This window comes from Porites lutea, chromosome 5 (genome assembly GCF_958299795.1).
Source record: "Porites lutea chromosome 5, jaPorLute2.1, whole genome shotgun sequence".
In the NCBI taxonomy this organism is placed as follows: domain Eukaryota; kingdom Metazoa; phylum Cnidaria; class Anthozoa; order Scleractinia; family Poritidae; genus Porites; species Porites lutea.
Genome location: NC_133205.1, coordinates 9,731,551 through 9,758,856, shown reverse-complemented (window position 1 = coordinate 9,758,856; position 27,306 = coordinate 9,731,551). Strand labels below are relative to the sequence as shown.

The window sequence follows — 27,306 nt, the reverse complement described above, 5'->3', positions numbered from 1 at the left end:
GCGTTAATGACGATCTTTACTTACCACACTTGCCATGTTAAAAGGGCCATTTTGATGATGGTTGGCTCAGGTTTTAATTATTGGTAAACATGGACCAGACGAGTACGCCTCCAGTCAGAGGACGTTCCAGTTTGCGAAAACCCGCTGAACCTTCAAGTTTAAACTGTCTGACCAAGAAAATTCTGTTCATTGAAACCCTGAGCTCATTTAAGAGCAAATGTCTGTAAAAATCGAGCAAAATCGAAATTCGCGGCAAGAGTCAAAAAATCATTTTCGCTCATATCTAGTCCATAGATAGGCATAAGTAAGTAACTAAACTTGGTGTAGTTTGTTTTCCAAAAGGCCACTTGGATTTGGAGAAATTCGACAAAATCAATTTTCGTGGTCGGCGACTTGAAAACAACCAAAATTTGAGGCAAAATCAGGCGGTCTCAAAACTTCGCTCGCTCGCACACAGGAAGAAAGCGGGGTAAAATATTTCCCGATAAATCAATTTATAAAGGGTTCTACTTCTGGTTTGGTGATGAATTCTTGTCTTGACGATAGTCTGGAAGATAAACAATGTTATTTTAGTTTAGTTATTTTAGTTTGCAATTATTTTTCAGTATATATATTTTTTTCTAATGTGAACATGGTTATTCGATCGTCAAACTCTTGTTTCTGTTTATACACAGAGGAACCCCGCCTTGCGACCACCCCGTTCATACGACCACCTCTTGCCTCAGCTCACCTCCCATAGTCTTTCCACCCAGACGTGAAAATCTCCGAGTCATTTTATTCTTTTGAAGACCTCTTTAATGTGACCTCCTAGCTCGGATTTTATGGCCCAACGCTGGTCGCATTAACGGGGTTCCACTGTATTTTTTAATTTCAGTTTTCCACATTGTAGAACAAAAAACAAAAAAAAATGTGCGTCAGCTGGACTATGGAAATTAATGTAAAGAACTAAAATTTAGGCCCCGCTTACAACCACTCCTTGTCTTCTCACACTTCCTCCCTGTATGTTGTAACTGATTCTATTAAATGGTAAGAACATCTTTCAGATCGCCGAAAATGTCTTAAAAACATATTTTTCTCGTGAAATATTTTGTTCAACCACCTTAAGAATTTAGATCATAACGCTCATTCGGTTTGAGTGACACTTTAATAACCTGGCCCATCTCCAATGACCTCTCTTAGAGGTCAAATTACAAAATGCCTTAGCGCCAGCAGAATTTTGGAGCTCGAGAGTAGAAAAAGTTAAACAAGTGCCCCAAACTATAAAGGTAAGTTAATTCCTATCGCATGTTAGCAAATTAACTATCGTACTATAGAAGTACATCAGATTTCTTCTCAAGAAATGCCAATGATCCCTTTCGGCAACAACAAGGCGTTGGTGAATTATGCAAATGTGTCATATTTCACTCAAAATTTGTTCAACTTAAATTACCCAAGCCAGTTCTTACATATGTTTTAGTACAATGTTTCACTAACTTATAGCTTGAGTTTCAGGAAAAACCAAGGTGTAGCACATGCCTAAAAATAAAATCGCGACTTTAGGTCTAAATTTAAACTTCGTTCAGTTGAAAAAGAACCAACACCAAAATAAAATTGTTTACCTTCACCATTATCGTTAAGATAAGAATTAACCGCCATACTAGGGCTAAAACCCTTTATAAATTGATTTATGGGGGAATATTTTACCACGCTTTCTTCCTTTTTGCGTGTGAGCGAAGTTTTGAGATCGCCTCATTTTGCCTCAAATTTTGGTTGTTTTCAAGTCGCCCACCACGAAAATTGATTTTGTCGATTTTCTCCAAATCCAAGTGGCCTTGTGAAAAACAAACTCCACCACGTTTAGTTACTTACTAATAAGTATCATCATGGACAAGATATGAGCGAAATTTAATTTTTGACCGTGGCCGCCGGTTGCTCGATTTTTACAGACATTCGCTCTTAACAGTTCATATTTGTTTTCCTACAGTTTACATTGACGGTTTTATCAGAAATCGTCAAAACTGATTGACTATACCTTAAACGTAGTATCCGTAACAGTGTAGCCTGTAAGAGGACGGTTGAACCAAGCCAGTTGCAACTCGTGATGATGTCCAAGAAACTGTTTGTAGAGGCTCATGTAAAATGAAATGTAAAAATATATATATTTAGTATATACTAAAACAGTGGATAGTGTTTTTCGCGCGCTCTGATTGGCTACTCAATCAGTGAATATCCTGCGCTATTCACTGGTTCACCTCCAGTTCCTCCGAGCGAGCGACGCAAAACTCGCGTAGGTTGCGAGCAAAATGCTTTCTCGGTTTGCTGCCGTAACAAACTAAGAAATTTCACAACTAATCAAGCAAGCTATTTCCGAAATACATGAAGAAGGTGACGAAGTCCGGTTTCGAAGTTTTAATAGGTAAAGCTTTGTCTTTTTGACTTGAATAGTTATCGATAAAAATGGTGAAAAAGTTTTTTTGTTTACAAATGCAAATTAAGCTAAGTCTTACGTTACTTTATTTAGTTGAATTGTTCATAAATAAGCTTAAAACTAAATTTAATAACCTTTTTTACAGGATTATTTTAAATACAAACAGAATTCACAACTCCTTTTGAAGAAACTTCCCCGCAAGAGCTAAACAAACGCCTTCAAAAGTTTTATTTGTCGCTAAGAAAAAGCGACGACCGCGGCCGTTCGGTCATCGCGCGCCAAAAATCAGTGTCGGTGGCTAGAAGTGATATTTACCTCACTGCTTCGCGGTCACGGTAAATATTTCCAACACTAGCCACCTCCACTTCGGTGAATAATTGTTATATATTCTAAAAAAACCACTTCGATTATTATTTAGATCAGACGTTTTTAGCTGCCAAGTAAGCATATCATGACGTTTCCTGAATCAGTGGTATTTATAAGCGTTATTGCAAATTTCTCAGCTGAGAATAATAACGTATGTTTTTGGTAATGATGAAAGTCCTTCATGACACACATACTACATTTCGTAAAATATAAATGTACTTCGTATGTACCTTACGATTATGATTTGAAGTAACTAAACTCAACACATGATATTTACCAAAGTCTGCGGACAGGTAAGCAAGAATTAATTATAAAAAAAATTAAACCACCCTATTAAAGCGTCATCAGCATGTTCTTAAGAAGTAATAATGAGAGAGATTAAAGGTGAGAAATTTTCATTATTGAAAAAAGTCTTTCGACTTGATTAATGTGCATCTTTTTTTCCGCCACTGAGGTAAGAATGGTTTCAATCACGTGCAAAAAGAAAAACATGTAAAACTGAAAAAACACATTTTCTTTTATTGAAAATGCATAAGCTCCTCACTCTGTGTACTGTTTTGGACGCTTATATTAGGACATCTGTTTAAATAAAAGATGGAGTGCACAGAGACAGACGACATCCTCTTTGACGAGAGCTAGATGCCGCAATTTTAAATTGTAATCATATGTATCGCTTTGGACGGTTCTTTTAATAAATGCCGAATGAATAAGTTAAAACTGAAGGAAACCAATTACCCTCAGTCTGTATTATTTTTCCACTTTTTGTATAATTATCTTCTTAGTGTTTTTTTTTTTTTTTTTTTAATTGGCGTCCTATGGTGATTTACTTATTTTTGAGAGTAAAAGTAAAAGCAACGGCAAGAACATTTGAGTGCACAACACAAATTTAACCAAAACAGGTGAGGAGACTAAAATAAGTAGAAACATTACATCTTCTCTATCAATTAAGCTCTTTCTAAAGCTTTCCAAACGGCATGGCATGACGCGAGCCATTTGATTTTCCAACTGGAATTTCCGGTTTTATTTTTTTTTTTTGAGTAAATGGTAAATTCCCCTGGCTATAGGCTCTATAACCTGCGATCAGGTGTCCTGAAACAACGCCTAATCTCAGGTTATAGGCTCTATTTCCGCCACTCTCTCCCTAGGTAGCCCAAGTGAAAAAATGAGATTTTGCATGCAATGGGAATTTTTATGGCAAACTGAAATCTTACATCTAAACAAAATGATTTAAAACTGGTAAATGTGATCAATAAAGTATAATCATTGTTTCCCGGTCCGTTTTTCTTCTTTGTAAGAGGTTTAATCGCAATTTGAGCAGTATAACATCATCTAACCTATTGTGATAATAGACAGAAGGAAAGAAAGAATCGCCCGATCGGCCTTACTTGCTTCGAAAACAGCTCCAAATATCACGCAAAAAAATACATGCACACATTTTTTGCACCGCGGAATTTACAAAGTGATGCCTAAAGATCACCTTTCTGCAATTCTTTCCGATCAACCTCACCTCTTGACCACATAACTCTATTGACAATGATCCAACAAGAGTTCAAAAATCAGCGACATGTACATCTGCGCAAAGTACGACATTTTAACCGTTTAGTCGCTCAGCGGACACTGGACACTAGAGTCAAACACTAACCTACCGAGAGAGGGTAACATAAAGAAAATGTTGCCCTCTCCCGGTGAGTGAGTGTTAGATTAGGGGTGAAATTTCAACAGAAATGGACTTGAAGGTCGCTTTTCAAGAAAGCTGTCAACAACCATCGGTGCAAACTGGAAAACAATAATTGATAACCCAGATCCCACCGGTTTGTTGACGTACAGAACCCGCAGTCCTTACCACTTACCAGCTTCTCCAACATTTTTCTTTTTGTACATTTTAATATTTAAAACATACTATTCAAAACTTGATCGCACGCCACATCAAGCAACTCCTTTGCATCTGCCGTTTGAAATCTGCCTCAGGAAGATTACTTTACGGTGCCTGCTCGAAATGAGCAGGCAACGATCTGATTGGTGGAAATCGACAATAGCAAATCCACGCGTCCAGTCGTCTTTTCGGAAGAGGACACAGGTTCATTTCCCGAGCACCCGCTGGCAATCGACGCTACTCACCCAGGTTATCTTTTTTGACTTTCACGTGAGGACGTACATCCAAGTTCTTATAAGTAACACAGTTAGATCAATGCGAAATTGATGCACTCCAAGCGACCGTTACGCCAATCGTGCGTCGAAGGTCAACTGTCAGCTGTCAATAGCGAGCAGTCGCTGACCAGTAACAGTTAAGTTCACTTCCTTTTAAGAATGTTGTCTGCTAAGGCAGCTGATAGTTTTAAGTTTGTTTTTCTACATAGTGTTGGCCTTGAGACTTTTCTTGGGGGGCTTTCTATCTCCTTTCTGAAGTGTTTAGACTGGTACAGGAATTTTAGTAAAAAATTGGCTAACACGTGAATGTGTTAGCCAATTCCTTCCTGTCTATCCACCAAATCTGAGTTTTAAGCCCCTCCCCCATCTCAGCGTCTGGGTTACCCTGAGGGTATGACCATGACGCCGTAATTTCACGAGTTCTAATTTCACGTCTTGCTTGTTGCTGCACATTCATCTTTGTTCCATCGACCCAGCTTCAAAGTCTTTAATAGCTTCTTGGCTATCACATTAAATTTAAGATTACTTTATAACAACATGAACCGGTGAGATATACATTATGTTGTCGTTTTATCAATCGTCTATCTCGTCTATACATGTACTACAATTCTAATTGTTATTTGGTAATGATTGCATGACAATCCCAATAAATAAGTAAATACATCATGAACCACGCAATTTGACTCCAAAAAAATATTCACTTAACATTGTTTAATTATCGGTACTTCCTTTATTATTTTTTTTTTCTTTTAACGAGGGTGCTTACGTTGCAGCAATATATCAGTTACCTTTTTTAGCTTAGCCTTTACACCAGATAATTTTTTTTTTTTTAATATATATTTTTTATTTTTTTATTGCAAGTAATACACACACAGAAAAGAAACAAAAATTACACAGAATAAATAAAGTAATAAAAAGAAAAAAAAGTAACAAATAAAGTAACAAAAAAAAAACAAATAGCGAATTTACACACTTACATGGCAATAAACTTACAAATATTAAAATACGTTACAGCAATGGTAATTCCATATATTACTGTACTTAGTATAATCTATAATTAATTTTTACATTTTTTTTTTCTTTCTTTGTGGTGAAAGTAATGTAAATACTCATAGTAGGTGCACTAATTTATGTTTTTGGAGTTAGGAGACAAGACCCAGCGAGGAAAAGAAAGGTTTCCATTTTTTTGTATTGCGCGGTGTCTTATTTTCTAATTGGTATATATGTCTCAGATAAAACAAGAAATTGTTGTGAATTTGGAAACATTCTTTTGATCTGCATATCCTGATAAAGTTCTTAGCTATAAGACAACAGAAGTTTATATGGAGCTTAAAGGAAGAGCTGTCTGACGTTAGGCCCAAAGCGGTAGTCATGTCTAAGTAACTGCCTGGTTGGAGGATCTGGCACGACTGAAGCCATATCGAGAAATTATCCCAAAAATTTTTGGTTTTTTGGCATTTCCAAAATAGATGTATCAAATCCTCTTTCTCGTCATGGCAAAAAGTACATTTTCCGTCCTCTTTAACTCCTATTTTTGCAGATAGCTGTTAGTTGGTAAACGTCTGTGTAAAAAATCCGAAATTAAAATCAATTAGTTTTGAGCTCGTTGTACAAGTGTTTGCTGCTTGAAAAACGTTTCTCCAGTCAGCATTTTTATCGGTTGAAGAGTGGATGTCTTTATGCCATTACACCAGATAATTGGTTGCAGCGGCAATAGAGGTTCAAAATATGACATAAATTGTCCAGTTACCATTGAAAATGTAAATTATTAAATCAAATTAAAAGATGAGTTCTCAGTCCGAAAAAATGTGAGTGTTTTCAGTCTAGGGTCGATATGACTTACTTACTTACAAAACATCAGTGTATCAAGTTGTCTGTTCTTTTCAGCAAGAAAGTCAGTTTCGGAAAACTAGAAAAAACAAAAACAAAGTTTAATTATTAATGTGTGGTATTTTATGGAAATATCTCAAACCCTGTTGGATCTATGATTGTCTATAACAAAGAAACGACTCAGCAAGGCTCTGCGTGTAGTTTTATACTAGCGCAAATTAATAAGGACTGAACTGTCCACTCAACTTAATATGTAATCACTAGGTTTAGGAAAACTGCTCTTGAATTCAAGAAAACGCGATCCTTCGGCCCCAAAGGTAAGACCAGGTAATGTAGAGGCAAACAAAACAGGTATCTGGTAAGCTCTTAGTTTTTTGTATGCCTGAGACTACTGAAAAGGAATGATAATCAGTTTTCTGATATCGGTGCGCCCCGGCCAATTTAATGGCATAGTTAGGTATATACTTAGACCATGGTTAACCTTTATTTTGTCACATAACGGGTGGAAAATTAAATGATCGAGTTTTTTCTCCACTATTTATGATAGTTTCTCTGCGGTCTTTTTCTGCTGGTTGATTAATAAAGAACGGCCATTTTACGTATTTTGGGAGTCGGTTAACAAAGAAATGTGTAAGACGGCGGCAAGTTACTGTTGCTAGCTTAAAGTAAGAAATCCCTTCTAAAAGTATTTTCTCGTCCTGGCACACTGGTCACCAAACCAATTCCCTTTGCAATTTTTTAAGTTAAGCATTATTTGTGCTTATTGTTTTCCTTGTATAGCTATAGTCACAACGTCATACAATTTGGCAGAAATAATAGCTGTCCTACACAGCTGACTGCACTGAAGACAATTTCATCTGCAAAACTAAAATTCTTGATTTGCTTTATAATTTTCATAATCGCTTTAGACTGTTTTTCACATGATGATGTCTCCTAAATCACAAGCTTGGTAGGATCGCTATTCGTGACCAGAAGAATTATCTAATTAGTTGAGTTATACATAAAAAATAATAGGAAATCAGCAGGTAAAAATTCGACTGAGACAATAATGAATTTCTTTGCAGGTGAGAAAACGTCACCCGCCAAGGGATTGTGCTATATGCCAGCATATCACAGCAAAGCCAAAGGATACTACATAGCATAAAATACATTCGTTACGAGGATTGGTTGTCCAATGTATTTGTGACAGCAACAAGATGGCACCTTGAGTTGGAGTCAGGTAAAGTGGAGAAATCGATCTAGCTTTGGCTGGCCTTCCATTTCACGCTTTCACTCAATTAACAATCCCGCCTACTTCCATAGTATCTTTAATATTTTTCCACTAGCAAAAATTTCACTTTAATTCTAGATAACTTTAACATTTTTTTTTTTAGCTAGAACGAGATGTTATGTTTTTCGCAGGCACGACTCGAATAAATAAACTGTAAGCCACTGAAGGAATAAAACGTGCATTTCTTCAAAACTGTTACTTTCCTACCAGATAAATCCCGTGAACGGAATTTTTTCGAAAGAAAAATATCAGGAACAAATTAATATGTTATACCTTCAAAACGCTATTTATCGCGTGAAAAATGATTTCCCTTACTAGTTTCTCACCCTGACTTTTGTAATTTTTCTTCTTAGCATCCACTGCAATGTTACAAAACAAGGAAAGGTCTTCTAGTGAAAGCCTGCCTTCTCAATTCAAGGCAAAGATATTAGAGTGCTTTGGCTACACAACTGCTCACGGCTACGGAAGGGTGGCTGGTGCAAATGAATCGCTGTCTCGAAGGTGGTTTTGGCTGTTAGTGTGCGCCGCAGCCTATGGTCTTTTCGCTTATCAGCTTCATGATATCATTCTTCAGTACCGTGCTAGACCGCTAAAGACGAGGGCGTGGATTGCACACCAACAGGTTAGATTCAAATTCGTTTTCGCATTTGAAGTGGGAATTCAAGAGTGAAAAAGTTTTGTAGTACACTTACAACGATAACAAACCATTTTGATAAATGACTAAGACACAACGTGGTGTAGCGATGAAAACCCGGTTGCAATGAGGCGATACCTATGTCTGACAGAGACAACATCATCGCAGATCTCAAAAAAGCTGGGCGGCATATTAACACAAGATAAACAGTCTGAGTTTTAAACAAAAAACGTCTGTGGAATCGTGAGAGGGAAATTTTTCCACCAAAATTATTAATATAAACAACAAAACAGTTCTTTTCAAACCGTGAATTTGTAGTCGCTAATCACCTTGATGGAAAATAATTTGAGACGTCACCTGCTTGGATTACCTGGCAACATCTTGGTTCAGTTTGGCTATCTCACACCATATTTTAATCAAACCCTCTTACATCTAACTGCGTTTTACAGGTGGTCTACTGAGGTTTAAAATCCTGACCCTGTTTAGGACAAAATAAAATCTTAAATACATTACCCTGTTTAGGACACCACCCTCAACTTTATTACCCTAGTTAGGACAAAGGACAAACCCCGTCTCAATTTTAAGCCAATTATTAACAATTGCAATACAGGAAAATCACGTTGTAGTCATTGCTTTTTTATACCTTGAGTACAAACAAATTTTATCTAGCAAATCAAATCAATCGTACAGACAATACCCTGTTTATATTTAGGACAGAAACGCACGAAATAGTACACTCTGTTTTCGACAAACTCGCGCGAAATCATTTATGTTTAGGACCGAGAGGATAAATACCTGATAGCATTATTAGCGGCACATCCCCATATAGGCCATACTAGGGAGTACGCTCCCGCGGGATTTTACTTCATTGGTAAGATTGCATAATTTTCAGACAAATCGGGATTGTAAAATGGCTTCTATGTTTTTGAATCATTTTCTTAAAACCCACTTCAGTTTGCTGATCAAACGAGGTACTGTCGATTCCATTCGGAACAAAAAGGAAAGTAATCTTTATATTGCAGACAAATTTAACTGTGCTTTGTTTACAGAAACTACCATTCCCTCAAGTTACTGTCTGTAATCTTAACAAGATTCGAATATCACGAATGCCGCCGGAAATTTTGGAGGAGTTTCCTCAAATACTAAGCAAAAGTAAGATTATTCATTTATCTAAAACCATCCATACCTTTACATTTACCAAAATTTCTTTTTTCTTTATAAACACTCGCAGCTTTTAGTGTAAGTGATGAGACTATTTTTATTTTACTTCAGCTCCGTATTCAAACCTATCAATGAAAATTAAACCTTCATATGCGGACTTGATATTATTTATAATTTTAAAAGAAGCTTTATTAAGGGCTATGTCTGCTCGCACTTGAGAGTTAAGTATACTTATACTCCTTGCACTCTACAGCATGACGTGTTATAATTAGCGGCTGCACTTAAACTTTAATTTGCAGGGCCTTTGTAGCTCTGCCATTTATTTAATCCCTCAGAACGGGCGTTATGTTTTCCCGCCCAGGCCAGCGAAAGCCAGCGCGAAGTGGGCGTGGAGAACGAGACATGCGCTACATTCAGCGCCTTCTTCCTCTGCGCCTGTCTCGCGCTCCACGCCCGTTTGATGCCCTGGCTCGCCAGAAAAACGCGAAAAAAAAATAACGCCTGTCTTGCAAGCTAGCGTAGCGTACTCCCTTCGGCGCAACCTCTCAAGAGCCCTTACATATTCTGTTCACTCAGAAAAAAGTGCTATTTTAGGTGAAGTATGCGCTGAATCCGATTCTACTCCTTAATCTTGTGTGACGGATATATGATGGTATTTCTTTTCTTCTTTCCTTGATAAAAACAACAACAAAACAGACGTGAACAACAGTGTGGTTAACAAGTCTCTGATGGGTGACCACGATCTTGCTCATGGAGATATACTGAAAGAAAAGATTGAGAAACGTCTTGCCGAATACCCTGAGAGTGTTCTTCAGGAAGCTGGACATCAACTAGATGATATGTTATTAAAGTGTCAATACGACAGTAGCATGGAGTGTATGTAAGTACGCATCCTGATCTCGGGTAAAGTTTCCTTTTCTGATAAATCTCGCAGTCCTTGGTCTTGCATTTTGAAAGCAGAAAGCCTCCAATCAAAGCTTCAAGTGTTAACTAATTATTATGCAACCATCACATATCTGTCATGTGAATTACGCTTTAACTTGGATGCACTTAGACTACCAGTTTGTTTTCTCATTGTCTGAGGGTCTCGAGAATCAAAGTTTTCTGTTTCAGTATCTCGGCAGGACCAGTCGTTAAGTCTGAATGTGGCACCAGTTACAATACGCTGTCAATTTTATAGTACTAAAAGGAGTCGTTGGAGGTCCCGTGATTAAATTCGTGAATCAGTGACACAAGACCGAAGCAATGCAATGTTTAAATCGGTCAGAAGCGCTCCCAACCCACCCTTAAGCATGTGCATCACGTATCACCTGCGAGCTCGCTCACTCCCGATTTACCACCTTACTCAGTGCACTAAATGAAACCTACGAAACGTAGTGTGTCGTGTGAATCAAACAACATATTCTTTTAATTCGACCTGTCAGGAAAAAAAGTGTATTAACGCAACGCGATTCCGCCGTGTCATAGTGAATCCTGTCGCCGTCGGCTGTCACAGTGCGTTGGACTTTAATTATCTTCCCATCAAATTCGCGGTTTTGTTCACACAATCCAACATAACAGTCGAATTTCTTGATAGAAGCGTCATAGTCCTGGCACTCCAAGTTCATCCAACCGGATAAATTCTTTTCTCTTGACACTTTGCTGACGCCATCTACCATTTCTTGAAATTTTACAATACTCTGATATACTGAGAGTTCAATGAAGCGAAAGATAAATCCATGAAATCATTAGGCTGAAAAATCACTGTGACTTAGGTATTACTCTACTCAGTAAGAGCTAGATGTATGGGCGCTCGGGGTTGATGAACGGAACCCCTACCAGCATACGTGTAAGGTTCTACTAGAGACTTTGCTTTGTAAACATAGTTATTACTAACTATGATATAAATCGGCCTTATATATGCTACTTATTAAGAGCCAATGTCTGTAATTTTCGAGAATCGGTTGACAGTCGTGAATTTTTGAATTTCTTCATATTTTGCCCAAATGATCTCTATAGTACACTAATCTCAAAAATCACGTTAAAACTTGTAACTGCTTTTTCTTTTTTCAGGAATCAGGCAAAGTTTGATAAACTCTAAATCGGCGCTCTTTCGAGTATGAAATTAGCGAAAATTGAGCATTTTCTTCGCGCTCGTACATAAAAACGGAATGATATCTCTAAATGAAATCAAGTCACAAAGCAAACACAGACTTGTGCTTTATAATTCAGCAATTATCTTTAGATAAGCTGCTTAAATGTGGCTGTGTCGGCCGCAAGAAGAAACACGATTTCGGCTCTTTTCAAAAATGACAAATTTGACCTAACTTCACTATTGAAAAAAACAATTGATACATGGAATTTCAACATGAAACAAACACTATTTTAAAGCACATCCTTTGCAGTTTCTTGTGTTAAAAAATTTTTGGCGGCATTTCAAAAGTGCGTCGCTGAGACACCGAAACGGGCAGGGTAGTTGCGCACGTTGGAACGCTCAAACAAGCTAGCCGCGACTGTAGGCACACAAAAGTTTTTGCAAACTTAGCTTCTTTGACAACGGGCACATTACGGGAAGCTCTTAAAATCTTTTGAAAAACGCTTTTCAATTTGATGGTTACAAAATAAAACTAAGTAGATTAACACTGCATTTGATTGCACGCAAGTAGCTGAAAAAGGCGACGCTCAGATTAAGTCCTCATTGAGTGTAAATATTGACCTTGAGTTTCTGCACCTAAAATAAAGCCGCTAGAAACGGGGTGCTAGCTCTAAATGGGATTCGAGATCTCTAAGAATTTACTTACCACAGTCGTTTCAACTGCAAGTGGCCGCAGTTTACTGAAATCTTCCGTCGTTTAGCCTCGGACTTAATGGTGTGTTGCGTGATGAAAGCCGGTGTGTGATCTGAGTCTGGTCACGCAGCCGTACAGAAAAGGATTAATCGTCGCACGAGTGTACAAGAAAAAAATAAAATGACAATTAACACTGTTTTTTTTTTAGTTTTATATTTTATATTCTCCAAAACATGTGGAACTAAACTTGATTTTAGGATGTACCAGCCGAAACTCAAATAGAGAGAGAAAACAAATAGAGTTACTAAGCCGAGTCTGCAAAACTTTTCGATGAGTGTACCACATGGCCACTGTAAATCTTGATCCTATCATTCCAAAATTTTGTTCTGAACTTCCAAATTCCATTTGCAATTTTAGCTTTTATTTCGATTTTTTTAAAGTTTTTAATTTGTTTTTCGTGAATATTTTCTGGTCTTAAATTCTCCAATAAGGTTTTCTTGAATTCGTGATCGACCTTCCCTGTGTTGCCTCAACGCCCGGTCTTTTCCTGCATTTCTGTTGATATGTTGTTAGCTTCCTGTATTTATTTTTTTTCATTCCGTAAAAATCTTGCCTCGTTTGAATTTTCGCATTTTGCATTCTGTAATTTTGTTGCCTCGATTTCATGTTCCTTGTTTTTTATATATTCCGTTTTTTGCTTTTGCCGCATGGGGTAAGAATTTTTGGTACAAACCTACATCGATTCCAGAAATTTGATTTGTGACGTCAGCGCCATCTTCCGCATAGACTCTAGAAGAAAGGGACATAACAAAAATCTTTCCTTGCAGGGAAATTGCGCTCTTTTTGTCGGTTGCATCTTATCGCTAAATGAAGTTGCTTTATCTATGTTATCTCGGATTTGTTCTGTCGAATGACCATACTCTATTTCTGTATTTTTTTTTTTTTTTAAGTTGCCTCGATTTAAAGTCTGGTGCAGTCATGGCTCAATGGCGAGAAAAGGTCACATGACCTAAAAAGTCGGGAAAATTGGGAGTTTCATTCCGAATCATCTGGCATTATGGCGGATCTGGTTCAATTGGATTATGATGGCAAAAGTGTGGGATTGACACCAATGAATCTTAGCAAAACAACAATTGCTCGATTTTTTAGGGTGCATGAAGACGGTTTGCACCTTCAAATCGTAAAAAACGGCAAGTGCGAAAATGTATGGCCGCTATCGAACGGCAAGTTTTTATTGCCAACGAGAACAAAAAATGCACATGTGGTTGCCTTGCCTGCTGAAGATCAAGATTTACAAGAGGATGATGATGATGATTTCCAGGGAACATTTGGTGCTCGATACGTATGCACGTTCTTTTGTGTTTGCGATGTATTTTTTTCCTCAATGTTTTATTTCGGTACTTTATAGAGAAACAAATATCTTAAAAGCGCGATTTGATTGCTTACGCTAGAAAATTTTGACTTAACTTAAACTTAATTTGCATTTCACTTTCTTATTTTTATAATCATAAGAGCAACCTCGCATCCAATTCCTCGCCCATCAATTAGTGGCCGCAGCCGAGTTCTTAGCCCACCAGTAACTAGTGCTAAGCGCGCGTGACTCTGTCGGAGGAAACATCAAGCCAGAAAGTTAGATAGAAAGGTAATGCAAAGAGATACAACTCTTACCAGGAAAGAGAACTCGGGGTCTTTCACTAATGGATTTGTAGGAAAACCCTCTTTCAACAAGCTCTCGTATAAACGCCTCGTCCACTAAGTCCGCTAAACTCATTTTGAAGGTGACTTTTTTCAAATAATTCTGCTTATCGGTTCCAGTTTCTCACGCTTTAGCCTCGCTCACAAGCTATTTCCAGGCCGCCTCGATCTAATTCTATGGAATCGAGGCAACATAATTACCGTGTAGTAAAAATACGGTGCGTAAATAATCAGTGATTATGGAATCGAGGCGACATAATTCCAGAATGCACATACCGTGAAAAAAAAAGGAACATAGAATCGAGGCAACATAATTCCGGAATGAGGAATACAGAATTTTAAATACCGTAAATGAAAGAAGGAACATGAAATCGAGGCAACATAATTCCAAAATGCAGAATGCAAATGTCGTAAATGAAACTAGGATCATGAAATCGAGGCAGCATAATTCCAGAATTCAGAATGCACATACCGTAAAAAGAAAAAGGAACATAGAATCGAGGCAACATAATTCCAAAATGCGGAATGCCAAACGTCGTAAATAAAACTAGAATCATGAAATCGAGGCAACATAATTCCTGAGAGCATAGAATCAAGGCACCATAACTCTAATAAATATGCTAAATACCATAAATAAAAAAACAAATGGAATAAAAGCATACAAGGGATGGCCATGTGTGACACTTATTCTTTTCACACTAGTTTTCTTTTATTTGCACTTAACCTTTTGAGCCTTTGCTTGTGATAAACTAATCTTAACCCCGCTTGGCGTACAGACCTCTCTATCGATCACCTCTGTATGAATTGAGTGGTTTAGGTACACACGTACGCCATATACCACATGAAGGTAGAGCAGGGAAATGGAAACGAGTAAAACTGTTTAAAGAAAATTGGCCAATGCTCCGCAAAAGAACGTTCCTGAAAAACCACAAATCGACAATGGACAATGGACACATTTGATAAGCGAAATACAAGTATTTAACTTGTCTAAATTACTGAAAGGTATTGCTTTGCTCCTCTGCAGCAAGGGCATCTTCTGGCGAGACCTCAACCTGTTGTTGACGAATTGTACTTTATCTGATCCCACGCCCCCGAACAGAGGCCTTTAAAGGCCACTGTACACAGTTTGGCCTTGGGCCAGAATGCACGTACTGCTAGCTCCTACCTAAAAAAGGGAACAGTCACCTGGCTCTATCCGCCACCACCCCATGGCACTTTTTCGCACGCTAGAAAATAAACCAATTCACTGACAAGTTTTTTTTCATAACGCCAAAATCCGTCGCGTAAATGAAAAAATGCTTTAAAATGCCTCAGCCATTTTACTTACTATCTTTTAACCAAATACGTTGCGGAAAAAAGAGAGAAAAGGCTCAAAATAGCCTTTCATTTCTATTTAAATTTCAGATGGGGAATGCCCTTTTCCTAGGTCTGCACCAGCAGTGACTTGCGTGCTAAAACCCCTTCGTAGTGGTATCTCTCAGGCAAAAACGACCGCCTAGCGGCGAGGAGCAAGGAGAGAAGTTAGTGGCCCTTTCCGAAAAGAAAAAAAAGTGTAAAGGCAGCAACTTCGTCGCTCAGAAAACGTCTGCATATATAATTTTCTTCAGGCCGCACAGAGTCATCAATTAATGTGCCTTTACGGACCCCTTTTAAATGAGCAGCCAGTAGGCTGTTCTGGAACGCTACAACGTGATTTGTGCTCCGCCACCCGGAACCAAGCATTTAGCGGTGGTGAGGAAAAACTTTTATTTTCATGCGCCAATTTTGTGGATCAAACAAAGTCTGCTAGCTCTAAATGTAGTGATCAAGACATGAATTTTTGTATGTGTAGGGTTGATCCTAATGGAGAACCCAATGCCAACCAACCCACCCATCTCTTCCTCCTGCCCTAAACTTAAACAAGCTAAGTAGACTTTTCATAACGTTAGTGTAGTCACCTGAGACCTCTCGCGTGCTCGTCTATTTTCGAAACGAAAAAAGAGTGTAAAAGCTGCACCTTCGTCGCTCAGCCGAAACGTCTGCGTATATTATTTTCTTCAGGCCATACAGAGTCATCAATCGATGTGCCTTTATGGACCCCTCTATGAGCAGCCAGTAAGCTGATCTAGAACGGTACCACGTGATTTGTTGCACCGTCACCCGGAACCAAACATTTAGCGGTGATGTGGAAAAACTCTTATTTCAGTCATGCGCCAATTTTTGTGGATCAAACAAAGAGCACCTAACGTAAATGCAGAAAACCTTACTTGTATCATTAGCATGGTAGGGTCGATGTTTGGTTATTACCCTACATACTCACGTGACTAACAAGTCAAGAGCATACCAAGTGACTCACGACATCTTTTCTATGATCGCAATAAATTCAGCATTACTGGGGCCACAGGCGCCACAAACCAAGTTTGAATATGGGCGAGAAGCTATACGAACATACAACAAAGACTTGCACCGTAAAACACTTATACCAGGAATTTCTTTTCCGGCGCGTTACGCGTCACGCACTTCCGGAATGTCATCTTCCCTCGTGTTGACAGATTGAAAACATATACAAACAAACTTAACTAACTAACTTAACTAACTTAATTAACTTATACAAACTTAACTTTGATTCTGCCGTGATGCAGAATTTAGTCAGCGGTACTGTGAACCCGTCTAGCATTTAAGTTCAGGAAGTAAATAACTTTTCTGATTTCAAGGTTTCAATACGATTAAAACTATAGCAAGCGAGTATTTCGACAATATTCCCCCCTACTAACTGTGATTTGAACTGCGTATTCGTGTCTCTTCATTATGGTTTATCGCAAAAATCAGCTGAAAGGAATCATGTTAAACCGAGCAGAAACGCCGAAATATAATCTGAAACCGTTACAACTCTGACTAGGGTTTAAACGTCGAAGTAACTTATGTTTGCGAAGGATTAATATTCCAAGCGTCTAAACTTGCTTGCTGCACGTGCTTTCCTGGTGTCAAAATACCGTTCAGGTTTTGGTCTCTCGAAGGTGCGCATTTGAAATGCCGCCAGAAATATTTTAACACAAACAACAGCAAAGGATATGCTTCAATACAGTTCTTGTTTCATATTGAAATTCTATGTACCAACTGGGTTTTTACGATTGTGAAGTTAGTTCAAATTTGTCATTTTTGAAAAGTGCTGAAACCGTGTTTCTTCTTGCGGCCGGTACAGTCACATTTAAACGGTTTATTTAAAGTTAATTGCTGAACTATAAAGTAAAAATGTGTGTCTGTTTTGTGACTTGATTTCATCTAGAGATATCATTCCGCTTTTATGTACGAGCGCGAAGAAAATGCTCAATTTTCGCTAATTTCATACTCGAAAGAGCGCCGATTTAGAGTTTATCAAACTTTGCCTGATTCCTGAAAAAATAAAAAGCAGTTACAAGTTTTAACGTGATTTTTGAAATTAGTGTACTATAGAGATTATTTGGGCGAAATATGAAGAAATTCAAAAATTCACGACTGTCAACCGATTCTCGAAAATTACAGACATTGGCTCTTAAGAGAGGTCATTACAGGAAAATCTCTGACGAAGGCCTTGATGTATTGACCGAGCGATATAAGGCATTTCATTATGGACCTGACCCTGCGATCCATTAAAACCAACAACCGGTCAGCCGATAACTTTAAAGAATACGTCACCTCAATGAGTTGCACCCTTTAGCCAGTGATACAATCAGGTGACACTGGTCAGCGGATACCCTTTTTGACAGCTGTCAATTGACCATAACATGGATGTCCATAAGGATATCCACTATCAAGTTAAATATAGCTTGAATATGCTTTGGACACCTAGCTAGTAATGCCCGGAAATTAGAAGAAAACTGCCAATCAGAGCGCGCGTACTATTGTAGCCATATAATAAATTTGCTTTATATAATGTTAGGGATGACTTTCGCGACCTGTGGACTCAACTCTGGCATCCAAAGTATGGGAACTGCTTTTCATTCAATCGTGGAAGAACTGGAAATGGTAAAGCACTTCAACTGTTGACGTCATCAATTCCCGGCCATGATAACGGTTAGTAACATATCCTCACTGCATACTACTTACCTCACCGCGTAATATGCGTTAAGTGATGGTAAAAGTCCACGACTACTGAGGAAATAGGCATGCAACGGGGACAGACGCTGAAGCCGTTAACCACGACCAGAGGATATGGGTTGGGTCGCAAAAACTGAGAGTGGTCCCGGAGTACTGATCATAAAAACTGCCACGTTTTGGGCAAAGCGGCCAAATTTATAGTCCAGGGGCGCAAAGCATTACAACTGCTACAAGCATGCGCAGTCTCGAGCAAATGCGCACAGACTACACAAAAATCCTGGGATGAGCTAATCAATTATGCAGTGAGAATAGCTCTTCTAAAAGAGATCAACTCAAAAAAGGGGAGGGAACATGTTATTCCACTACAGTTTTTAGTGGTAGTATGAACTTCCTGTTGCAAAATCTCTCTCCACAAGGCGCCTTGGCTGTTTTGTGCTCCTTTTGACAATGTAAAAATTTTTTAGTTCAAGACCTACCGAAAACGTAGTTGGAGCTGTTTCTTTATATATGTAGTCCCGAATCAACCCCTTGAGCGCAACACACCAGTCAGGATTCTTAAGTCTAAATATCGAGTTTACCATGTTTTTAACTTTTAACTGCAGTGTTATTATTATTTATTGTCTGATTGTAATTTTACTGGTTAATTTCCCTGGTTAACCAGGTAAATACGAGGTAACCACTCTAAATACTGAAAAACAGTGAGAATGAGTTGTAAATACACATTTATTGGTTATTATACCAGGATTACAGCTGGAAATAAACGCAGAGCAATACGAATATATAAGTGAACTAACAGATGAAGCTGGCATCCGAGTTTTCATTGGAACACAAAACGTTATGCCATTTCCTTATGAGCTAGGCATAAGCGTAGCACCGGGGTATTCTACTGGAGTAATGCTCCGAAAGGTAAACGTAACCTCAGAAGGCTTTAAGTAATAATTACTTGATAATAGTATTACTATTATTATTATTATTATTTTTATTATTTGTATTCAAAATATTTCGCCGTTTCTGATTGGTTTAATCGCTCTGCGAATTCTTCATAACTAGCTGGAGCTGAAGAAATTTGGAAGATGCAAGCAATATACCATCGATACAATGGTATATTGCCACTAATATACAATCGCAACCTCGTTTCCAGGCACCCTTTCCGATCTGCATAATTCTTCATATCAATTGCTCCTCCTCACTCAATAATTGCAGGGGCCTTGATGGAGTGCTCCTGATTATTGTTAAATGTATGTTCTTTCAAGTCCTCCAAATTTGTAAACAAAAGTGGTCGCTTCGACTATTAAAATAATTTTCTGTTTTTATTGAAGCAAAGAAAAGTTTGCACTTTGCCTCGTGAAAACTCGGAAATGGCCCACATTCTACTTTATTACTGATTCCCTGGTATCTATAGGTGAATTGTTTACATTTTTGCCTACTTGCGTAAAAGTCAACCCATAGAAGACGTCGCCATATGTACAAATCCGCCAGAATTAAAAGTTGAAAGAGCTGGTTAATTTGAGCAGTTTGTGCAATTTTCAGCCCTTTGCAATCACAGTAACAACATAAACAACTATAGGCAATCAAAAACTACAAAATTGCTGGGTGGCAAAAAAGTTAATGAGCTCATACATTCTTTGTAAAGTTTCCAGTTTTTCAAAGAGAATTCCCCCAAAACTATCCACAATTGATTGGACTCAAATTTTTAGATATATTCAGAGAATTTATCTATTAATTATTAGTTTCATTAGATAAATAAGCATATGTTTATGAGACAAAATGTACATAATTAATGATTCGCTTATTGGATCCTTTCAGATTGTGATTGGCAAGCTAGATCCTTTTAACAATGATAGCTGTGAACCAAGAAGTGAGCTAGAGAGAGACAATATATTTCAACGTTACGATATGTCCTACAGTGACTTGGTAAGAAGGCTTTTTTTAAATAATGCCCTATCTACCTTTCATATCGACAGAATATTGTCTTCCTAGTAAACAGCACAAAAGACAAAGCAGTGCCGGATCTAGGCCGGAGGAGGATGACAAGTTTCAGTTTCCTTATTCTTAAATAAAAGCAAGACCCACAGGGCCGAGGCACTTTGTCCCGGTCAGAATAGATAGCAGCTTCCGGGGGCCCGTTTCGAGTTTTCAAAGCAAAATGAGGTGCGAGATTCGGGATTGAAGATATCCGCGGGATGCAGGACGTCGAGTCGGGATGACGGGATTGTAGAACCCTTTTGGGGACCCTTCGTTCCCGGGGGGGGGGTATTGTCATATATGGGCTATATAGGTATGTGTCGCTGTGAAGAGTATGGTTTTCAAGCAGTTTGGGTCTAGAATAATAGGTATCATTTTCCAGGAAACTGATCAATTGGTCGAAGAGTTTAGTCTAGACTAAGGAAACGGGGAATTGCTACTCAAAAATATTTAAAAAAATCGGAATCGTTTTGGCTAGAATGTGAAAGTGACCTCAGTCAGTAGTTTCTGGAATAAAACAGCTACTCTAGGATAAGGGGGGAATTTGGGGAGTTTAGTCTACTATAGGGTCGCAAAATTCACTTGAACTAGCTCTAGTATTGGCTAAAGGTTCCAGGGTCCCAGCGCCACATCTTCACCCAAAACAAGTGCCCCCCCCCCCCCCCCCCCTCGTCTCGGTTCCCCACCTTAATCTATACATCTGACTGGATCTGTCACTGAAAAGGAATGCTATGACGGCAATTAAAGGGGCAGTGTACCATAGATTAAGATCCAGTTAGAGTGTCTGTATCAGTGGACATCATTTAAGAGACAGTGTTCTAATCTTGCTAAAGGTTACAATATTGCCATAGTACGTAAAGCTGCTTAGCTAGGAGATAGGTAGGAACGGAGTCATGTAGCGGCGACCCTTGAACCTCCTCGTTGCTTAATGAAGGGAGGAGAAGAAGTTGGAAATAAGACATCTTGATGCAACAATTGCTGCAGTCTACAAACAATATACAAACAACGTAAAATAACGAAGGTGTGAAAAGCCACCACAAAACACTATGTCTTCTTCGCTAAGTTTGGGATAGGAATAGTTTTGTGGGCAGTCCAAACACTGTTTTAGACTTTTTATAGCCTAATTTTAAACTGAGGAGAGCTGGTTCTGAGTCCGTTTATTATAGGATAAACAACACGAAACCAGATAGTCAGAAACAGCACATTGAGGTTAGGAAAATCTCAAGTTTGGTGTCAGTTGGGCCAATATACTTGAAAATGTATTAACAGATATGAATTGCCGAATACAACGTTATTCTGTATTAAATTTTAGCGTTTTTGAATGGCTGTATCTCGTTCAATGTAGGTCCGATAAACACCAAATTTGAGAATGTTTTTAACCTCCATGTGCTATTTCTGGCAATGTGGGGTCTCGTGTTGTTTACCCCATAATAACCCAGCCCCAATTCTGATTGGCTAAAAGCACAGGCATAATTCACCATAACAAGTGCTACTGATGACCAAATTTGGAAGAATTTTGACGTCAAAAGTGCAGCCCGCTACGGGTTAATGCACCGTTAACCGAGAAGACCTGGGGACGAGGTTGAGTTGTTTTGGAGTGAAAACTAAAATAGCGGACACTTCTCTCGTTTCAAGAATAAGAACTACAGCTGGAGCTAGGCGAAATAATGGCTAAAATCATAGCAAAAACAGCAAGAAAACAACTCGGAGGGCGACATCTGCTATTTGTAGAATATTTTCGGAGCTGGACAAACCTAAACGTACACTATCGAAGACAAACTTAACGATGCAGGCAAGCATGTTTCAGCTATGTTTTTAAACTAGGAATTATTTTGAATGAATAATAAAGCAATTAATGAATTCGGCTTTCGTAGGATATGAAGAATTAAGCAGATCTCGGAGGGTGTTATCCACCTCGGCCTTCGGCCTCTGTGGATAACACCCTCCTCGATCTGCTTAATTCTTGATATCCTACTCAGCCTCATTCATTAATTGCTAAGTATGCAGTCTGCATTTGTCGTTTACGATGTCATTTATATATTCTATCTTAGGCATGCAAGATTTCTTGCTTGGCAACATCAATGAATAGGAAATGTGGATGCGTTTATTACACGCTAAAATATAACCAGTCCCATGATGTTTGTGATGGATCTGACATAGAAAAAAGTACGTTAACTTTACCCCAATACTCTGGTAAAAACAACGCAACAAAAAATAATTTATCCCATCCAATAGAGAATACTGCCAATCAGACGGCTGGGAAGGCCTATAGTATTCAGTGGTACTGCATATATTAATAATTTCAACATTGATTTTTTTCCGCTGTGGTCAATTGACCGGGAAATGACCTTCTTCCCGTTTATCTGAATTTTCAGCTTAATTTTGGTCCCTGTGCCAGTTCTACGTACACTAATGTTGACTTTACTGATGAGCTCTGCTGACCTGTTACGTTTTTAAGCAGAATTAATAAATATTTTCTGTTGCACTGAACATTCCACATTTCAGTTGCCTGTGTTAACGACGCATACGACGATTACTCCGATGGTAAATGTGAGAATAATTGCCGGCAAAAATGCAGGTAAGAAATAATGCTTTGAAATTAGCTAGTACCATTACCATTTTCTTACAACTAAGAACTGCGTTATGAACTTAATCATATTGATTTTTATTTATGACTTTATTTGGTGGCTTCATCTTTTTAATTCGAACCCTGAATTAGCCTTTATTTTGACCAGTTAAGATAACTAATTATAGCGTTTTTAATCAGGTCAGAAGATTTCAAGATGACCGTTTCTGCAGCGAATTGGCCCTCTGAGCATTCAAAGGTAAAGAAGAAAATTTTGCTAAGCTTTTCGTATCTCTTTTTTTGCGACCAGGCCCCCAATTTTCGTTTACGGCGCCTATTTTCTTATTTCACAGAAGCATCTGCGAGATATCCTTAAATCAGATGGACTTGGTAATCATTCCAGTGAACTTAAGTAAGTATTGAACGAGATGACACATGATGGTTTATTTCATAGTGGTTTACTTAATTGAAACCTAAAACAGATTTGAGTGAAAAGAAAGAAATATAATACCCACAGGTGCAATCGGCGGTAGCGAGTGGGTCTCCTATTTTGCTTCATTGTCTCACAAAAAAATCATCTTGAGCTTCACTAATATATATTTTTTTTTTGTGAGTGTGTGCAATTTCTGTCAATGACTTTTCTATCCCTTATTTGTCGCTTTGCTTCAATTTTACAAATTGACCAATTTTTCATTAGAAAGAAAAATGGAACACTTTTTATTCTTTTCTTTTGCAGTTTAAACTTTCTGAAATTGAAAGTATATTACGGGCAGCTAAACTTTGAAGTTCTAGATGAAGAGTATGCATATACTGTAAGGAACTATTCATTCTAATTTCTCATTATTCAGGCAAATCCTAGTCTCCTATCGCTGCCGTTCTTTGTGTGGTCACGCAAAGCTCTCCACACAAACAGGAAGGAGGAGAGTCGGGGAAAACGTTGAGTGAGCGTTGCGTGCGTGTCCATACAAAATGGAGGCAAATCACTAATAAGGAAGTAACAAATACATTTAAGAAATACCCTGTTGAGTGGTACGTCCCCGTTGTAGCCCCATTCTAATCACGGAAATTAGGGGGCTTAAGTTACGACAACTGCGACGGTAATAAGGACGGCTGAAAGGCATTAGGTTTAGATTGGCAAAACAACAAATCTGCACGCTTTTTTGTACATTTTTTGGCCGTCTCTGCTTGACATAAAAGAGCCTAATTTCACGTTTTGTAGAGAGCGTGAACACTGGAGCAACGATTTTCTTTTTCTTTCTTGAATTTCAGTACAGTCTTTTAGAATTCAACTCCAGGAAAATTTGCCAAAATTTGACGAATTGCATTGACCGAGATGGAATACATACGATAACGTTTGAGACAGCGCGAATTTACAAGTTAGGTGACGATTTCGTAGCCGTCACCGTTGTTGTTGCTTACTGGCTCCCTAATATGGATGTACTGATATAGATCTTGGATAATGTTTAATAAGTAATTAGTTGATTAAGGTAACCTTTTAAATCTCACCGAGGCCTTGTTCGCATTAGGACGAAAAATAATCACTAATTTTTCGTTTTTGCAACCTTGTTCACATATGAGACGCGAAATTTTTCGTATGACCAGAAAGGTCAATTGAAGGAAGTTTTTTTTGGAGGATGACCTGACGAGGGAACAGATGTCAATGAACAAAGGATTTTCCTGTCTGACAAAAAATTGTCGGCCTCCAAAGTTTCTCGACGGGACCTTTGAAGTTTGGTAACAGCTGGCGATTGCGAAAATTTTGGTACGGAACCCTGTTAATACGGTCACCAATGGGCCAAAAACATTTGGCCGTATTAACGAGGTGACCGTATTGACGAGGGTTTTTTTGTTTTTTTCAAAGAAAATGAATGGTCGTTTTGCCGGGCGGCCAAAAAAAGTGGCCCCAATAACGAGGTGACCGTATTACCGAAGTGGCCATAAGGCGGGGTTCCACTGTAGGTGAGAAAAATCGTTCGCACTAGAAATGGCTACCTGTTAGCAGATTTTTTTGCAAAACAAACAAACTTTTGTGAACAGGGCCTATGGCGGAGGAGACTAAAGAGTAGCACAAGGGGTGACACTGAAGCAGTTGTTATAAGTAGACTGAGGTAAAAAAGGTAAAGGCGCACACGAGCCAAAGAACCAAATGGCGGGAGCGTATTCCGGGTTTCCTTAACAAGAAGCATGCCTAGGAGTAATGCTTCACCCCTGGACGAAATGCTAGTCCATCGTAGGGTTACCCCACCCCCTCCCTCCCCACCCCAGCATTATGTCGCCGGTATCCATTTATACACCTGGACACCTGGGCCGGGTCGTTCAAAGCTGCGTTAAGATAAGCCAGGGTTAGTACGAAATTTAAATTCAGATATGAAAGCTTAAAAAGCAAAGTCATTTAATTCTTTTTGTCTACACTTTGGTGGTTGGATGCTCTAGAAAATTGAGAAAATTATTCGAGAAAAAGAAAGGTGGATTAGAATTAAAACCCCGGGTAAGCGCTAATCCCATCGGCTTTCAAACAACAGCGCCCTGGGTGAAGAGAGACAAAGGAGAGTAAACTTCCTTGTCTAAGGAAACAACGCGGCGGGCGAGGCTTGAACCCCGGCCCTCCAGATCCGGAGTTGGAAGTGTTAACCGCTCGGCCATACACGCCTCCTCGAAGGGTTTAAGTACAGTTAGTTAATGTCTCAAATGTTTCTTGACATCAACAGTTTGCACGCTTTCTGTCCGACATTGGTGGCATCATGGGAATGTGGATTGGTATCTCAGCGCTGACGTGTGTGGAAGGACTCGAGCTGATGATGTCACTGTGTTACACTGTTTTGAGGAAGATTAAAGGGAAAAGTGTTGCTGTTCTACACGTGCAACCTAATGATAGTCCTGCTTAGAAGTTAATAACAAGCTATGTTCTTAGTAAAACATGAACTTGAGTTACTGTGTTACACAGTTTTGAGGAAGATTAAAGGGCTAAGTATTGCTGTTCTAAAAGTGCAACCAAATGACAGCCCTGCTGAGTAGTTAAGAAAAAAAACTGTATTAGTAAAGCATGAATTTGAGTTACTGTGTTACATATACACAGTTTTGAGGAAAATTAAGGGAATGGGTATTGCTGTTCTACAACAAGTGCAACCCATTGATAGCCCTGCTCAGAAGTTAAAACATGAACCTGAGACATTTTGATATCAACCAGTCCCCGTGAGGTCGAACTGACTGACTGTAGTCTATAAATAATAAAGTAGGAAGTTAACGTTTAATTCTCTAGACTAAGAGCAGTCTCAGTTTTTTTTGTAGTCCGTCGAGCAAAACGCAAGACACGCAAATGGCCACGCGCGTGACTGATGGCGCGAGAGGGGAGAGGCTTTTTTTCTTCTCGGGCAGCCGCCCTCGTTTCGCGCGTCTCACGGCTTCGCCGCTCACGCGCGTACACTTCCCTTACTAAATCTGAAGAAAAGAGAGACTGCTCGCAGTCTGTTGATTCTCATACCAAGACGACTATGGGAACGATATTTTCTCAATAATAGGTAACTCGCGCGAGAACCAGTGTCACTAGGCAGGAAAACGCAAAATCCGTCGTCATTCTAATACGAGTGTCTAGTGACTGAAAAATTTATCAACGGTTAACAGTTTCATCATGTTACAACCGGGAGCGGGGGGGTTAACCTCCTTCAGTAGTTTGACTGTGGTGAAAGAAAGTAAAATGAAGCTTTCCGGGGTATCTATACTGAATTTCTGAGAATACGCAAAAAATAACAATAGTCCCAGAACCGTACCTGTAAAAGTTTTAACTTTGCCTGAGGCCGCCGAACCAACATTACGTGTTATAAAGCACTTAGGACGTGTAACAAACAATGTCAAAAAGTGAACGTGCCAATTACCAGTCGCGACATAACATGACTGCGCGCCTTTAAGAAAGGCACCAGGTTTTTGTACAGACTACTAAGGCGCTATTGCCAGTAAGCCTATGATCATCAGGGTCCTCTCTCGGAGGTCTATTTTATAAATATATGTCTGAAAACGTTTTGCTTTGTCATATCTACCTTCAATTTTTGCTCCTCATGTATGCCGCGGTGAAATTCGTATTTAACGCACCAGCGCATTTTTGGTGGTAAACCGCATAGCCACCCTGACTTTTCAAGAGCAAAAAACAACAGCAAAGCCGAGTCTGTACTTTTACCGACTAAATCAGAATGTTAACACAGACATGGTTAACAAAGAAAGAGCGAGAGCAAGAGACAAAAAAACAAAGGAGACGAATTTCGTCGGAAGGAAAACATGAAGAGTTTTTTTTAGCGGTGCTGAGGAAATGACAAATGCTAGCGGCTGCCAAGGTGAAAATGAGCGGCAGTGAAAAAAGGCGAACAGGAAAACATACGACACTTCCTCAATAAAACGTGCATAAAGTAGGAAGTTTCGTGTAGTAGCCGGGCAAAACAGCGCCAAAGA

General features: G+C 38.8%; 1 protein-coding gene across 1 annotated transcript; it reads left to right on the top strand.

The window, feature by feature from the left end:
- The first annotated feature begins 7,823 nt into the window (after nucleotides 1-7,823).
- On the top strand, nucleotides 7,824-25,834 carry LOC140937880 (acid-sensing ion channel 4-B-like). Its single transcript, XM_073387453.1, has 13 exons — nucleotides 7,824-7,970; nucleotides 8,375-8,643; nucleotides 9,705-9,807; nucleotides 10,513-10,696; nucleotides 18,178-18,311; nucleotides 19,078-19,241; nucleotides 20,142-20,249; nucleotides 22,352-22,466; nucleotides 22,806-22,878; nucleotides 23,068-23,125; nucleotides 23,220-23,278; nucleotides 23,603-23,678; nucleotides 25,575-25,834. Exons 2-13 carry the CDS (start codon nucleotides 8,386-8,388, stop codon nucleotides 25,749-25,751), a joined length of 1,509 nt encoding a protein of 502 aa, XP_073243554.1. The 5' UTR covers nucleotides 7,824-7,970; nucleotides 8,375-8,385; the 3' UTR covers nucleotides 25,752-25,834.
- Nucleotides 25,835-27,306: the final 1,472 nt, after the last annotated feature.